Source organism: Venturia canescens, chromosome 3, assembly GCF_019457755.1.
Source record: "Venturia canescens isolate UGA chromosome 3, ASM1945775v1, whole genome shotgun sequence".
Lineage (NCBI taxonomy): Eukaryota > Metazoa > Arthropoda > Insecta > Hymenoptera > Ichneumonidae > Venturia > Venturia canescens.
This window is the reverse complement of record NC_057423.1, coordinates 11879627-11893214: the sequence shown is the minus strand read 5'-3', so window position 1 is coordinate 11893214 and position 13588 is coordinate 11879627. Positions and strand designations below refer to the sequence as shown.

Genomic DNA, 13588 nt, shown 5'->3' with positions numbered 1-13588 from the left:
ATCAAACCCCTACTCTCGAGTGTAACGTGCCACGTAAACTTCTCGTGGAGCTCTTCTCCCTTCGGAGGAAGGCGTTCGAACGAAACTACCGAGCCCGAACAAGCGGAGGAGGAAGCAAGAAAAGCAAGGAGGAAAAAGGACGAGGAGAAGAGACCAATTTGTCCGTGAACGAGGCGATGCGATGCGTATCTTACGCAGCGCCTCAGTCTACGACCTACGTAATGCGCTCTCATCTCTCATCCTTACACGACGGACCACAGTGCGTGCTGCTGCTCTTCTCCTTACCTTTTGCACTGCTCCTTTCGTAAGAGTCAACGTACCTTTTTTCCTTTTTTCATTATCACTCCTTTATCTAGTAACGCGTATCAATCTAATCCGTGTGCGAAGTGATCATGGTTGAGCATCGCTTTCTATCGATGTAATGAGCATAATTTTTCCTACTATGAACCTACTACGGACCTAGTTTACCCTGGTTTTTTGTCTCCCCCAATTGATTAGCACCAGCTACAGACCTCAGAATTCAGGAAATAAAAAAAATGTCCGTGGTTACAGAACACTTTTGTCAACGAACAGATTTCTTCGTCGTCGTGGCATCGATGTCGGGTACTTTCCGAGACTCGAATCGTCGTGGTTACCGAAAAGTTGTTGAATTCCGTGCTCTCGTATTCTCCGAAATAATTAACAAGCACATCTAAAGCACTTGTCATCACATAATTATGAATTATTACAGTGTTTACGAAGAACGTGGTTCTTTTTTTTTAGTCGGGGAGTATCTTGTGCGAAAAAATTCTGAAATCCTGGCATTATAGGCTGATATGAAAAAAATTTAGCGGGCAAGGAAATAAGGTGGAATAAGTATGAGTATCGAGAGAAAAATAAGTTGAGAAGATCGCGTAAGGCAGAGAGTGCAGAAAGAGAGACAACTATGGATCGCTATATATCGTATAGAGCGGGGCATCGGAGAGGGGAAGGAGGGGAGCGAGAAGAGTAAGAGGACATTCGAGATAAAAAAAAGGAACAGATGCGCCTGTCAAAGGCGACCACGCGAGCCCAGATACCCAGGCCCGTTCGGATATAATAAAGATGGCGATATAGGAGTCATAATCTACTGGTGTGCGGGATCTTTGTCGTCCTCCATGACTCGATCTCTCGCATCTCTTTCTCTCCGGTTGTCGTTGCGGAGTGTGCAGAGAGATGCACCGATCCAACCGAGTCAGCAACGCGCAGCTCGCGGACTCTCCAGCATTGGTGATGGTAACGTGGCGGCTTGCATTCCGACGCTCCCACGAGAGAAGACTGTCGCCGTCAGCCTCTCACTCACGCTTGGCCGTCGAGACAAGCCCTTACTAATGGAGGAAATAAATTTCGGATTAAATCGTAGTCGGGCTACTTTATAAGGCTGCTGTGTTCTTTCCTCTCGCTCTTTTCCGTATCCGTTTCCCTTCGATATGCTGCAGCATTTCTGGACATTCGAGGTGAGTTGCTGCTCAATGTGACGCCCCTTTCGCTCCTGCCCTCCCTATTTTTCGCAATCTCCTAAGCGCTATCAACCTCCATTGCTCTGTATCTCTATTTTATTTGCCTCGTGTCTCTGTCACGAAGAGATCTCGGTCACATCTTTCCCCGAACTCACAAATATGATTATTTTTCTGTATCTTATTTTGTGCAGTTTTTTCATATTGCGTATAGTCCTCAAACATTTCCATCATGGGGTCAACTTTACCCCAGAATTTTTGTTACGACGTGGCACATCGCTACGTCCATTTTTATTGAGCAATTTTGATCTGATATTTATCACGAATTAACTCGGGTGAAGATTCTGAACGTTTTGGGTTAGTCTATTTTTATTGCGACCTTTCAAGCTTCTTCCTAGCCCCCGACATCACCCCCCTCTGATTCTCTCTTACTGATTCCTTACCGATACTACCATTCGTTTGATCGTCAGATCCATATTCATTTATGATCGATAATTCTCAGTGAAGTATGAATAAAAATTAATACAATTGGCACCCATAATTAACCAGGATAAAATCATATAAAAAGTAAAAGTTACGTTTTAACTGCGATTTTTATAACTTCCACTATAAATTAGCTGGGATCTTCTACGTAATTGAAGCTTTGCAGACGAAGGGGATTCTCGATGCACAATCATGATCGGTCATGGCACCATCAGTTCTCAAGATGGTTGCGCAATGGTCAGACGATGGGTTGGGAGAAAATCTGGTGGACCACTTGGACCAACCGATATGGTCGACAGGCTCATCGAAGATGGAAATCCAAACGCCATTTTCAAATACATCGTGCAGTCCTAGCCACGCAGTATCGACCGATTTATCGGTCATCATCTGCAGTACTATTTTCTCCTCTTCGTCCGTTCTGATTATCGCCAGGTGTCCTTAGAATGGAAATTCGATTAAAATCACAATCGATGATCTTTTTGTTCAAACTTTGAGCCATAAATTTTTAAGAATTTCTGAATTTCTTAGATGTTTTTTCAACGACTTTCACGACCACTAACATAATGGAATTTCTGCTAAAACCCACCTCCTTCCTCGATGCAAATTTTTCTTGCCTGATTCCACGTTACCGTCTGAAGATGAAGTTTTAACGACACAACGTGCGGCCGCATAGATCGCCCCTCTCCACAGGCACAGGATCCTTCCGGACTGTTTAACTCCATCGAGTTCTTACACACCGAATGTCCGATCAAATAGAATGTCTGATGCGCAGCGTGGAAGTGATTGTCACCACCCATATGCATGTCTAAAGTGAAAAATCGACCATTTTGAAGACATGAATTCAATTCAAATCGGCCAAATGTTTATTTCCAAAATCACCCAGTTTCTGACACTCGAATTAAAAATTTTATTGAGCAAAGTATCAATATGTACTCAATGATCATTGCAAGGCTTCGATTTTATCAAACTTCAGCAAATTACTTTCTCCCACGATCATCGGTGAGACTAAATTTTCATGGTTATTTTCCTCATCCTCACGCAATCAGAATTATAGTTGACAATTTTAATAATTATTAGCTTCCTACCAATGATGACTGACTCACCCCGCTATGTTTTATTTTTTAGGAAAAAACACTTTATTTGTGTATTGTAATACATTAGAAAAAAATGTAGCCTGAAGTGATAGTTGAATAGTTGGATAGAAAGAATAAACGGAAAAAGTTTACTTCACAAAATTAGAGTTTCAAGAATCGTTCCGCATGCACTCGATGAGTGAGACGGATGGAGAAAATTCCCAAAAACGTACGATCTCATATTGATAAATAATACAATTGTAACGGCGATCAAATAAATAAAATTCAGCACTCGTCGCCTTGAAATTAAAAATTCATTCAAAAATCGAGGTACTCGACAATTTTTACTCACTCTGCGTTTTGGTATCATTGCTTTCCAATGCTGGCATCAACGGTAAACACGACACGGATTTATCAATCAAATCATTCCCTGCGGGTTTGCACGAAACGACGTGAATTTTTATCCCCAAAAGTACAAAGGCAATAAAAATATTGAACATGTTCGATAAGGCAATACTTTGAATGCAAAACGAAACGTGCATTTATTCTTAGTTATCAATGTCAATAATGTTAATTTCAACAGAGAATTCTACGTTCGAATGAGCGTGTGAGAAATTTCCATGCATTTATATATGATCTCGACATTACGGAATACAATGAAATCATTGTTATAATGATAAATATAACACGCTTGGCTACTTGTATATTTAGAGACAACGCACATGGGGCGGTTTATACTGAAATGCATTTGTATCTCAAATCCAGTTTGTTCTAATGGATGAACGATCAACTTAAATTCCAATGAATTAAAAAACGTTCATTTGCATTTGATTCTTCATGAACAGATTTTAAAATTTATGATATTTCGGTCCAATATTCCCAGTCAAACTAAATTTGTCGTAGAATTTTGATGAGATAGTTATGGGAACGAGATTGAATTGACATCAAGATACAGGATCGATTCGAATCTCATTAGCCGAAAGAAACTTCATAATTTTTTGACATCCGTACGACATCGTTTAATCAAAAATTGACGAGACCAGAAAATGAAAAAATCTTCACGACGATGATTCAAAAATATCAAATGATTATGGACAACGAGAGAAAGAAATTGTCAAAAAGAATGATGAAAAAGGAAAGTCACTAAGAAAACACTTACTAATCAACTTGAAATGGAACACTCCATGGAAAGTTCGTAGCTCTTACAATGATCTGTCAATTTATCGTGTTAATACACGACCCACATTCTCTGCATTTTTCATTTTGAGGGAACAATGGATCTCATTTATTATCGGATCGAAAAATTCGCAGCTCTTCTTGATTACAAAATTATGTTACACATCATTTGACACAAACGTATCGTCAACGCATACAAATCCAAAGATTCTTTAACCAAAAAATGAGGGTAAATGCTCACGAGGAACAAAACTTGACAAAAATAAAAAATAAAAAATAAAAAAGTTGATAAAAATCATAACCGTTTATTGAAACCCAATCAACTTTAAAGATCTTGGTTCTTCAGTTTCAGCCTTCGTCTTCCAAGAGACCGGTGTCCACAGTTGACACAAAAGTAACCTTCAAACAAAGCCGCATGTAAAATACTGCAGGTCCGCATACCCGTTTGCATCCGAGGCGGCGCAGAGGGGAATGGGATGCATCGGTATGATTGCTAAAAAGAAAATCAAAGGCCATAAAGAAAGAGTATAAGAAATAACGAATCGGGAACGTACAAGGGCTAAATCGGGAGGAGGGAGGAAGAGACAAAAATGTTGAGATACAGCCTTGTGATGACTGTATAGACATGTGAGGACGAGAAGAATAGGAAAAAGGCGGGCTGAAGGAGTTGCTGGAGGGATGTGCAAAGAGGTAGAAGGAGAGAAGAGGTGAAAAACATCGGACTACTCCCGCTAAGGGCGAGCCTGGTATACGAACAGGGGACAGCACGCTGTGCTGTCCTCCATAAATCTATCAGCCGCGGTTGTATAAATACGACTCAATGAGGCGACCGTGAATCACCCTGACGTGCTTCATAAGTCCCGGGAGTTTATTAAACCTGCGGGCATTTCTCATGTCAGGGATAAGATCAATACGGCCGCGAGCCTGGCCACACTTGGCCCTAACCCCGCCTTCCTCCTTTACCTCCTCTTTTCCATTGCCCATCCACTCTCAATCCCTGCTCTCTTCCAGAACTTCCAACGCACCCAAATCATAAAGTAAATAACGTAAAATAATCGCTTTATATCACGTGAGATTTCCCTCCTTCGATTTATTTCATATCCTCTTACTCATACGTACATAAGTTTGCAACACACGAGAGAACTCACCTTGGGATTCCAAGAAAGACTGTTGATACTGATGTTGCATGCCAGTTGCAAACGCCATCTGATGAAGGAAGTAGGTAAAGCCACGTTGAGTTTGACTCCAGCTGACTTGCGTATTTTTTATGCAACAGTAAGGTATTCACGGTGCACAAGACCAGCGTACCATCCACATTGATAAATACCGCTATTTCAGAAAATAATTATAAAGATAGGTGAAGTGACCGTAAGTACATTCTTCGCCGTAAGTTGCAAGCTCCAACTACTGCTTACTTTTAGTCATGTTGACAGTTCAAAGTATCCAATACTTTAACGTGAAAATATAAGCAGTAGTTGTCGACGAATTTTCGATAATATCTTTATGCAAATACTTTTGAATCGATGATATCGATGACGCTGATGAAGCCACGGAATTCGCACTATCATAAAATCGTAGCCATTTGTCGGTCTACTGACTGGGATTCCTTATTACCGGTTGAAAAACACCTCACATTGGACGTGATCGAGAAAACAAACGATGCTGAAAGATGAACTACATTCGACGATATGTCATCGTTGGGAAACTCTCCTCCAGGCAGTCCATGCAGCGTCCAATGAGTGGCGTTTGAGGCCCAAGGGCATTCAGTCCGTCTTTCGCTGGAGCAAAGTTCAATTTTCCAAAAATCCTTTAACGCAACGAGGAAGATATCTGCACGGCTGAACGAGAACGAGTTTGTTCTTTTGTAGACGTTCGTTCCTTCTCTCCATCCACTTGCTTCGCTCTCTGTCTCGCGTTTCGTAATATCGAGTCTCACTAAATAATCGAACGAAACGAGAAGCGGTGCTAGGACTACGGAACTTTTATCACCATGTGATATACGTAGACGATTCAATTCGTATCTGGTTGCACGAAATCGAACATACTGGGCAGCACACTGCAGCACCACGTGCGTGTAGTGGTACTCGATTCTGCCATAATAAAGCATATACCTACACGATCTCCCTTCTCCTGCCATACGTAACGCAGCCTTTAATTAGTGACCGATAAATTTAAGCGCGGTCGCTTGCCTCATGCGCTTGCCCAACGGTTCCCTTCTCGTGCAAGGGTTTATGCTCTGCTGTTGCGGGCTGGGAGACATTCGTTCATTCAACGCTCAGCTTACTCCTCGTAACAATCCGGACTTATAACCAGCGCCTGGATCCTCCACTCGGAGCGTTCTATTTAATCGATAATTGCAAAATTTGACCAACTCGACGATATTCGTGCGATGCCATCCCTATTTATTGGAACGATAATAAGCTTTTCAATATTAACTTACTTGAAAATTATGAAATAAATAAATTCACTGTTTCCGAACATTTTCACGCTTTTACTTAAGTTTAAAAAAACTTTGATGAATTTTAATTGGAAAAAGATTGTCGAACCCATGGAGGAGTTCGGTACTCAAGGTCAACTGCTTGATCAAGCAGATTTTGAAATTGTACACCCCGAAAGAAACATTGAAAAGTTGCGACAATATGGCTCGCTCATGGTTAATGCTGCTCGATTCCTCACTCACAGTGTTGAATGATCTGGTACAAAATCCAAATTGCCGAACCTCGATTCTCCAAGATTATTTGATAGATGTTTGCGCAAATTTACTCCTTGATTCCCAGTCACATTCGAATAGCTGACGAAGTTTGCTCGTTCGCGTTTTGCACAGAGACTCGTGTAGATTGTATACTATTCTGATTGCAGAGGAATCGGCGATACGGAGAGGGAGATTGAGGTGGAGAAGAGAAAGAGAGATCGCGGCTTTTGCGCGAGGGGATGAAAGAGTTGGAGGCAAAGGGGGTTGGTGAAAGATATGGCGGAGCGTATACAGTTGTTTTCAAGGGGGTCCGGGAGGGGGCGAAGAGCGAAGGGGGGGAGGGGGCGATTATCTACTCGGCAGCATCGGCAAAGTTGTGATTTAGTATTTTCCACTCGGTTAATTTATTGCCAAGCCTACCACGTTACGGTTAAACATAGTTCATTACCAGCCCGGCTGTAATTAAAGCATATAATAACGAGTCGTAAACCTCGGAGCTCTCCAGTCTTGTAAATCTCTGTGGCCAACAACCGACCTACCGACTTTGAATCCTCTCTTCTCTGTACTTTCTGACCTTTCTCTTCCTATTTTATTTTCTTTCTCTTTTACCAATCAAGTTTCTTTCTCTACTTCGTGTCTTGTATAAATCGAAGTAACGTAACACCGTGACGTGAAGTTAATCACTCGCGGAATGGACTCTAGTAATTGTATAATGAAAACTTAGTTCAAAATTTTCGCCTGCACGAACCCAGTGATACGCAGAACGGGCGCATCCCAACTCGGAAGGAATGCGATCCGAACATATCGAAGTTTCTTGATGATAAACATTTTTTTCAAAATCAATTTTCGAATGGATGCTTCCTCGCAACGAATGGCTCTGGCCCCGGTCGAAGTGATCTGATTGCAAGAGCTAAAGGTTCAGTTTCTACAAACACAAATTATCAGAGACCTTTGACCCGTGGATTTTTCAATAAGAAACTTCGGGCTTTATCGCCTGCTAATTTTCTTTATTGCGTCATCGTGAAGTTTCATTGATTAAAAATAAAATTTAACACACACCGAGCCCCCCGAACAGTCGAGTGCTCTGCATTCCGATGCTTTCGACAACAGAGAATCGTATGAAGCAACGAAGAACTGGTAGATCGAACGAGAATGAAAGTAGCAGAGATATGCTAGAGGACGGGAGAGAGCGAGAGAGAAAAAAGATGACTGGGTTCAAGAGTGGAGTGGGCGAGGAGTAGATAGAGGTTGAATGTTTCTTCTAGGAGCCCGCCGCGCGATTTATGGAGCGAAGTGACGGGAGGTGTTTATTGTGCAGCATCTGTTACGTTACCCCGGCTCTCTTGCTTATCTCACTTCCTTTCTTTTTATCAAACAACCTTTCTCCCTCGCGGATCCATTCTTTTTCTTCCTCTTCCTCACACAGACATGTGCCTTTCGTCCGATCTTAGTCTAAACGCAAGCAGGTTCGTACGAGCTCACCACTACTGCCAACCCCGTCATACACGTAGCAGACATCCTCGATTTATAGTTCTGAATTAGACAGGAAGAGTACAGGTTGGCCTCTCAACGATGGAAACTCTTGTTGTAAATTTTAATTCCTGATGTGAACAAGGTTCCTCGTGAAACTCGCGAATTGATGCTCCGAGATTTTATAATCATTTTCCTTTCCGTTTTCCTACTTTTTAACTTCTACTTTTGTTTGTTATCTCCATTGATTTGAGTGAACTTTTCCTGAGTGTTTTGTTTTTAACGAGAGTGCTTCAGCATCTCTCTTCAAAGAGTTGTGACGAGTTCTTACATGAGTTTCGAAACAATAAAGGAGATAGAAAAACCAATTATATTATCACTATTCGAACAAAGAAAAGACTTCATTCAACATAGAAAATATATCAACATTCATTTGAGAAAGCACGAGGGATGGCTAGAAAAAAGTGTAGGAGCGTGGATTGGTATGGTCGCTGGTGATCAATCGCTCACCAGTCGCTTCTATTCCACCTTGTGAAATTTCCCCGTCTCTTACTATAGCCACCGTTGTCCAATTTGTAGCTGCACGTGCTCACTAGTCAGGGAAAGAGTAGGGTATAATTAAACAGAGTCAGCACCGGAGAATGACTGGAGATTGTTGCGAAAAGTGACCAGCCGGCGACATCTATTCCGTGAGATAGGTTAGCTGGGTCGCTTGTTTTCTGTCGCATTGCATCCCTCGAATAAGACGCGATGAAGCGAATATACGGTCTGACACCGTTTATTGAAAAGTCGAATAGTGAATTTGTTTTTTGGGTATGGATACTGTTCCTGAATAATTTCAGGCACAAGCGTTCATCGAAGTCAATGGAGCATTGCGACGGCAAAAGTTCTATCACGCTAATTTTTTGTGGAATCATCGTCCCCGTTGCTATCAAATCTAATAACTGAAAACTGATAAAATTTGTTTATTTGTGCCGAAAAAATTCTTTTGTCTACCGCACTCGTGGCTGTAATAATAGAATTTTGACGGAGTCATGATCGAGGAATAATCTGAGAGAGGACGTGTCATACGCAACGTGTCAAGTGCAGGCGGAATGTCAGCAACAGGAAACAAAGAGCATGTAGCATCTCGCAAACAGTTGCGAGACTTGGAAGAAGGGTTGGAAAATGAGAACCACAATGTTTCCATATCTGAGCGGGTTAGAAATGCCGGACGCGACATCGGAGCGAAGCTGTGTGGAGATATTGAAAACGAAGAACATACGCCAATCAATGTTACGTATGTTGAGACTGATGTCGAATCGACATAGCGGCGGGCATCAATCCATAGTAGCAGGAAAGTGCGAAGGAGAATGGAACGATCGAGCTTTTGGTTGTGCGACGAGGAAATGAAAGAGAGAGCGAGAGAGAGAGAGAAGAAATGTATGGTTAAGACGAGAGAAGAAGGGGAAAGCATGAACTTGCGAGAACGCTCATTCCAGTAGCAGCAGCAGCAAGAGGCCGGGAGATGCGTCACTCACTTGCTTCGTGTCACTTACACAAACAGACGTACTTCACGAGCAGGCAGTAGCAGTAACGGCAAGCTAGCTTCGTGTTCCCTTTTATGTTCCCACACGCGCGTACCCATAAACCTGTCAGTCTCGTGTCACGTGCAGCGCAGTCATTCACTGTCACCGGCAGCACACCAGTTGCAGTCACTGTCGAGCTGGAGAGTAGAACCAGAGCACAGTACTTCTGCGCGGTTGTACTATATGTGAAATTCGATGTCGTCGTCAACACAAACGAATGAGTGAAGACCTTGTGTCGTTGTGGGTGGCAATGATCGAGGGAATAAACCAACCAAGTAGACCAACTTGTGTCTACGAACAAAAATAATTGTTCAAAAGTAACTTGCCTCATCGAAAATTCTATGAGAAAGGGATGCACGGGATGGAGACAAAAATCCATTTTTCCTTCGCCTGAATCTGTTGAAACGATATTCTGCAATGTCAGTTCAACCCAGAAACGCAATGCGTTTCCATTGCTCATCTTTTCTTACAAACTTTGTTCCACATCCGATAGTTCCAAATGCTCAAAATACGTAGTTTTCAGATTTTAGTGACATGAGATAAAATGAACGGTAGAGATAATAATAACGTAAGAAAGCTTGCCGAATTCAAGCACCGGTATTGCTGCAAACATGTTTCAGCGTGAGGACCAGTATTTTGAAAGAGAAAGGTCATTCTAAAACGGCAATGCTCAGCTCTGACTCATAAAATGCCTCGACTAATCTTCAGGGGAACTTCCAGTGCGAAATGTAGAGTCTTGTACTGTGCAGGAAACCCTGTCAATCCACAATGTTCCGAATGCAGACACTCACAGGGAAATGTTTAAAAATACAAATGTTGAGCTGCTTGATAATTTGCTTGGTCAGAGCATATTATACGAATTTCTTCGATTCTCTTATTGCTGAATGACGGAGGGTAAAGTATAAGGATTATCCGTAAGTTGGTGGATGTACATCAGGGAAGAGAGTGTTGGTGGTTTTATGAGATATGAAAATGAGGACGGCCATAATAAAAGTGATGTAGAGGGCTCCTCAAAGTCGTTTCTGAAGGCGCCACGAATCACTCGGTAAGGTTTATGCACAGACTTCCATCATTTCAGTGACGTGTTTCATTGCCTCCTGGCGGCGAAGCGCTCCGATTCTACGCTTCTCCGATTGCATGTCCGTCTACTCTTCGCTTTTGCCTTCTTATTCCTCCTTCCTCCTTTGCACGCTTATCCACTCTCTTCCTTCACTTGCTGTCACGTCCTTGTCTGCCTCTTCCCATTTCGCATCATTTCTCCCATCTCATCTCTCTGTGGATATTCAAAATCCACGTGACTCTTTGTACAAGAACGGAGAAAGAGTGACGGAGACCGAGATAACCGGGAACGACCATCAACTCGCGAAAGCTCCAACGCTCGTATTAATGCTTTGCATCAAGCCTCGTATCCGGTGAAACAAGTTGGGCAAATTCGACCCTTGTCGTAGATCCATGCTACGGAGTGATGTACGATTTTATTCGGTTTAAACATGCAAATGTATCCGTCCGTTTTCAGGACTATACGCTTTAGTCTGTCCACGTTCCAACATGTAGAAAAAAAGAGTTCCAATATTTAGAGAGCCATGAAGTTTGTCAGATGATTCAAAGACTAATATCGGCTACTCGCTATGCGCAAGATCTTAGCAGTGCCGCTAGCGGTGACAATCGGCAAATGAAACATTAAACGTTTGGTAAGAAAAAATCTGGACAACGTCGAGTATATCAATAAGCAAAAGAAAACAGACAATTCTCAACCGAATAGTGAATACTCCATTTTGCTTTTCAAGTGCTTTCCATTTTGCTCAAATGTGCTGATCAGTTTGGCACAATAAACAAGTAAGGAGGGAAATAATTATTCACACATTTGCTGGAAGCTGTTGAGATATTTCAGTCTCGTCGGTTCACTCAGCGCAAAGCAATCTCAATTGATGTTTTGTGGATGCCCGGAGTCACAGATGCAATTTTAAGTTCTGCCGAACCGGATCAGGTGCAAAGGATGAAAAGCGCAGTTTCCTGTCGACTATCACTCAATTAAGTGGCTTGGTACCAGAAAAGCGGTAATAAATTGACAAGATATTCTCACCGTTGCAATTATTCCGAGTGTAAGCGCGATCATCAAACGACTCATGACATACTTAGTGGCCTGAAATCACGACGTGAACCGTGAAGTGAGCAAATGATGCTGAACATTTTTTTCGTTCATTTATTTCGGTCCCAACGAATGTTTGTGTTCATGTGACACTCTGTTATTGTTTATATCATCGAAACTGTGAAACTATAAATGAATGTTTGAAAAATTTAATGCTCTTAATAAATAGTAATTCGAATGTCCTCAAAGGTTGGTAGTACCTTGTATTTTTGAATCTTTGATAAAGCTTTCTGACTCTGCTCAGAAGTAACGGGTCTGAAATTAAAAAAGAAAAGAGGCAACAAGGGCGAGAGTAAAAACGTCGTGTTTACTGCAGTTTGCTACAGAGGTCCTATTTATGCATTTCCTTGATTCATGGAACAGTCTGAAGGGGGTCGAGATCTATTAGTCTCAGTCTTCGGTCGTTCTCAGTATCAAAGCATCGAAAAATAGAGCGAGAAGGAAAGAAATGTCGGACTTTTTGTCCTTTTTTCCTTTTATCTCTTCGAGTAGATTGGGTCACAATTCTTTCTGTCTCCTTCCTCGTCTTCTTCATTCAGCCCCATTTCGCTCGTTCCGTTTTTCTTGTTGCCACATCTCTTTTGCTTTCCTTCATCTTATCGTTCACGCATTGCTGTCTTTTTTTATCGTTTTCTTAGCTCCGTCTCTACCTACTTGACTCTCGGCTCTTCTCTTGGTATATTTACTGCCTTACGTTGCCGAGCGCATCTTGTTTGTATCACACCATTCTCCCCGTCGTCTTCCACACCCGTTCGACTCTTGCTTTCTCCTTCGCCCGGTCTCGCCTCCCAAAACTGTCACGGACCGACAGGATTTATGTTTCCCCTTGCAAGCAGATTGATCCCTTTTTTGTTGTTAGATATGTTTGCTCTCGTATTCTGGCACTCACATTTTCTTCCCCTGCCGAGACTACACCACCTAAACGTGGCGAGCCACATCACACGCGGCACGCACCTTCAGTTGTCACGGATGCCTAAGATTCTTACTGCCAGACGAAAATTCTCGTTCTCTTTATAACTTTTGTCCTGTTTCATCGTCCTGCCTAACGCGTCTTCATTTTTGCAGTGAAGAACTTTTTTGTGATCAGGATTTAAAGGCTTCGTAGCGGAACCCTGTGCATGCTACGATTCTTTTCCGAATGAGAAGTTCTTCACTTTGATCCACTGTTATTTAGAACTCGTGAAAATTCATTGGAGTTATTTGCTCTAATGATTGATGAGACACTCCGAAAATTGCCACATCATCGACGAGGGGAGCAGAGCTCAACATCGAATGAAATAAGACATTGGTGAGGTCGGTTGAGTGCAAAACGTCAAATGAGTATCTGCGTCAACAGTTTTATGAATGCTCAGCAGCTACTGGGTGTTCCCGAAATACGACTACGCATGAGTTAGTATCGTATCATTTTTATTTATGAATAGTTGTTTCAGAGGCGTGTTTTTATTGACTCAAATATAAAAAAAAAAAAAAATGCTTGCATATACAACAAAAATTCCCAACGC

At 42.0% G+C, this 13588-nt stretch overlaps 1 protein-coding gene across 1 annotated transcript; it reads right to left on the bottom strand.

The window, feature by feature from the left end:
- Window positions 1-1609: 1609 nt before the first annotated feature.
- Window positions 1610-3617, bottom strand: LOC122407673 (secretory phospholipase A2 receptor-like). Its single transcript, XM_043414030.1, has 3 exons — window positions 3384-3617; window positions 2545-2763; window positions 1610-2395 (listed from the first exon to the last, which is right to left on the bottom strand). The coding sequence occupies exons 1-3, from the start codon at window positions 3571-3573 to the stop codon at window positions 2103-2105; spliced, it is 702 nt and encodes a 233-aa protein (XP_043269965.1). The 5' UTR covers window positions 3574-3617; the 3' UTR covers window positions 1610-2102.
- Between the last annotated feature and the right edge of the window lie 9971 nt (window positions 3618-13588).